We start from the raw sequence: 3,624 nt of genomic DNA on the forward strand, positions 1-3,624 counted from the left end.
GTTTAGCCGTCCCCCAACAAGATGTTTAAGAGATTTGATGTCTTTTGGACTTTATTCGACACTTTATTAGATGAACTTGCATTAATTTCTGATTTCACCCAATCACAAAATTAACATGTGTTTTAATTACTTAGAGACAAGTGGACGAAATACTGACTAACTCATCATACTATTTATTACTAATTACGAGTGCCTTTAAATCTACATACAAGGGAAGTATATGAGAACGGCCACTGCGAACCTGCATTGTGTTGCTGCTCACATACGACATGAAATAATGCTGTAACAAAACTTTCATACATTTGATATAGGACCAGAGGAAGATAACCAGAATCAATGTTACATCGTTTTAAGGATGGAAAAAACAATGAAGTATGCAATATAGTCTGCAGTAGATCGGTATGATCTGAATGATCAGTACAACAACTTTATGAAATCTAACTCAACTCAACTTTCGGAACATGTAAAACGTAGTGACTAGGGTTACACGCCTCATATTGTCCGTATTGGAAGTTAACACACTTTAAAGTACTTATCGTTGAGCAAATTTTGCTCTGTTATATCGAATGATTTTTTATTTCATTAGCAGAAGGAAGGCGTTTCAGCCATTTTTCTTTTCTCAGATTTCTATTCATTTGTTTTCAAAATTCAATTGATTGCAGTTAATCATGTATTTCATTGATTTGTTTTAAGAACAGCGATAAACATTTCATCCAGCTTGTTCTTTTTCTTCTCATAAATCCACTATAATGTTACACACTGCCCTCTGTCATTTAAGCTTCAAATGTACAACTTATGGGTTCGGAAATTGGTTTTTCACAGTAGATGGACTATCGAATTTACCATAAAGATTCGAGAAATATAATACCTCCAGCCGGGAAACATTCGCGTACATAGCGAGCGATCAGCGTACATTCGTCCTGACAGTCGGACCGCAGCCTTCGGTAACAGGCATCGGTAGTTTCGCGGAACAGTGTCTCGTTCGCGTAGTTATTGCACTGTACGTAGATTCGGTCCAGATTAGGCCCATAGTTCTCGCTGTACAATCCCGTTCTCAGCATATAGCAACGCAACACACAGTCGAAATCACCTTCCGCACCTGCTACATGCGTTCTGGCGCACGAGAACGAACGGTCCGGCATGGGATACTGCAGCATATCGGCACACTGCAGCAGCACATCGAGCTGTTGAAGCGCGTTGAGTCGAACAAACTGAGGCGTTACGACGAGATTGCCATAATGCTCGTAGTAACACCGGAAGGACTCATACGCACGTTCGCACGCCTCGTCGTGCGGTGCTGGCCGGTCGAGGCGCTGGGAGTGCAGGCAGCGGTAAGTGCGCCGCTCGTAGTCACAGTCGTTCGGGTCCGGATGGAAGAAGCTGCGCATCGCTGCCTCCTGCACGCCGTGCGTATCGTTCCACCAGCCCAGATTGAGGCCCATGCAGCGCACCATGCACTGCGTTTCGGCATCGTTCGGGTAGATGAACTTGTTGTAGACGGCTAGGCGGGCGCAAGGGATGCGCAGATATCGGACGCACTCCTCCTGTGCTTGAACCACGCGCTTCAGCTGGCCGGCGTCACGGTAGCATTGCGATGCCGCAGTTGCAGTGACAGCTAGCAAGCATACTAACCCGAGGTAGTGGAGATTGACCGTTGCCATCGTGTGTTGCTCTCGTAGTGGTAAAGGTTGACTTAATTGTGTCACCATCTGGCAGCGGTATTTATGTACAAATTCTCGCATCAAGAATTCCGTAAAATCAAAGCAGTACGATAATAATGGCACGTATGCAACTATGTTCCTTTTGCGTAACAAATACGCCTTCCGTTGCGACAGGTGCGACCCTGCTCGTTATCTGAAATGTTTGGTGCAGTTTTGAATTTGCAGTATGCAGTAAATAAACACAAAGAAATTCAGGTATTTCCGTTGTAACGCTTTAAATATTTGGTGTTTCAGTTTTCAGCTGCGACCGCACGCAAGCTTTTGTCTAGCGAAGCGACGTACAAGTGGCGCTATTTGTTTAAACAAGCGCCTCAACAGCATAAACAATGCATAAATGCTTTTAAAAGAACGACCGTAAACAGAGCATTTCCTGAAGTTAGTACCACTGCGGCTTTTAAGCGAAGTGCATATGGTTTGTATTTTGGCGTACGTTACGCGTGTGCGGTGCAGGTAGCAGGGTTGTTTGGAAATCGTTTGTAATTAATCGTAAAATTAAAATTTGTTTCTACCCACTTTTATCTGTTTTAGTAATGGCTTTTTTTACCGTTACAAAGTCAGTAATCAAAAACTAAAATAACATATAAGCTGAACAAAATAGAGTTACTAGCAAAAGTGTGTTTAGCAAACATTCTAAGGGATATATAACGCATGTTTTGTGTAATATGTAGGCTGAACTCATATTTATACATTAAATTTGCCTTTGATTGCCTGTCATGTTACAATAGATGGTATTAACGTTGACAATAAAAATTTTACGAAAATTTGTCGATTTTGTATGGGTTTATCCAACAAAACATTAGTCACGCTTTCAATCCCATTCAGTATCCCATGAGTCACCAGAGAAAATTTGATATGACTCTATCGACTCAAATCTAACAATGATGGCCAAACAAGTAAAGCGTCAAAACTTCAAACTTCAAAAAAAAACCATTGTCAAAACTTCGTTTAGAACCGTGCGCGATGAAAGAATGGCACCCCGTAGCCTGTTCTGCCATCTACAACATCTTGGCACTATTAGACAACAATCAGAGCATCGAAACAAAGTCCAATTCCAAACGGTCGACGTCCCTGAGCGACAAGAAGCTCCAAATGATGCTCCAAAAATGAAGACTGGGTGAAAATTTACTAGATCGTTGCGTTTGCTTGACCGGGAGGTCAATGCAACCGGCCAAACAGTGCCACAGTACCTTAGAACATGAATATACATATCAAGAAGTATAAATCGCGTCCACTGGCTTCGCAATGTCTCCGTCCGTAATAGCAAAAAAATCCGAAAATCTAACGAAAGGGAGTTCGCCAGGTTGAAGTCCTTTTTTTAATGCAAACGTTCATACGAATTAATGATTAAACCGTTTAACACACCCTGGAGTTTACTTTTAACCGTTGCTAGAATTTTAAAGAGTCATAATCCTAAAAGCATTGCTAAATCAGCTCCATTTCTCTCATCCTTTCCCTTCGCGTAAAGACTTTCAAATCAATCTTTAACGGCTAATAACCGTCCCCTTTACATTGCAGATGTTTTTTCCCAATTCGATCCAGCTTCTTGGGTGGTCTTAAACGTCGATTGTGTAAACTAATCCCCCCCCCCCCCCTTTCCCCTCCACGTATGACGAGTTGGCACACGCACGCACACAATTTATCGGCACACGTACGATTTGATTCGCTTGGTCCGAGCATCAATTGAACCGCGCGGGCGCGCCCGCGTAAGGCCGAAGCATGAACCGAATCCCCGCGTACCGAATTAGCATACCCTTCACGCAATCGGGCGGCATATGATTATGCACCACACGCCACACTAATCAACACATCCCTGCCGTACCACCCCGGGACGGGTACAGATGCACGGAGAGTCTTGTTTTTTTTTGCCTACGATTACGATGACGAAGCGAGGATTTGCGCTACA

General features: G+C 43.1%; 1 protein-coding gene across 1 annotated transcript; it reads right to left on the reverse strand.

Annotated features, from left to right (window-relative positions):
- Positions 1-839: 839 nt before the first annotated feature.
- On the reverse strand, positions 840-1,709 carry LOC121600586 (general odorant-binding protein 45-like). The gene has a single exon (XM_041929299.1). The coding sequence runs from the start codon at positions 1,707-1,709 to the stop codon at positions 840-842; it is 870 nt and encodes a 289-aa protein (XP_041785233.1).
- Positions 1,710-3,624: the final 1,915 nt, after the last annotated feature.

The sequence above is a fragment of the Anopheles merus genome, chromosome 3L (assembly GCF_017562075.2).
Source record: "Anopheles merus strain MAF chromosome 3L, AmerM5.1, whole genome shotgun sequence".
Taxonomy (NCBI): Eukaryota; Metazoa; Arthropoda; class Insecta; order Diptera; family Culicidae; genus Anopheles; species Anopheles merus.

Coding starts and splice junctions, on each gene's coding strand:
- LOC121600586 (XM_041929299.1), bottom strand. CDS start 1,709: ATGGTGACACAATTAAGTCAACCTTTACCACTACGAGAGCAACACACG.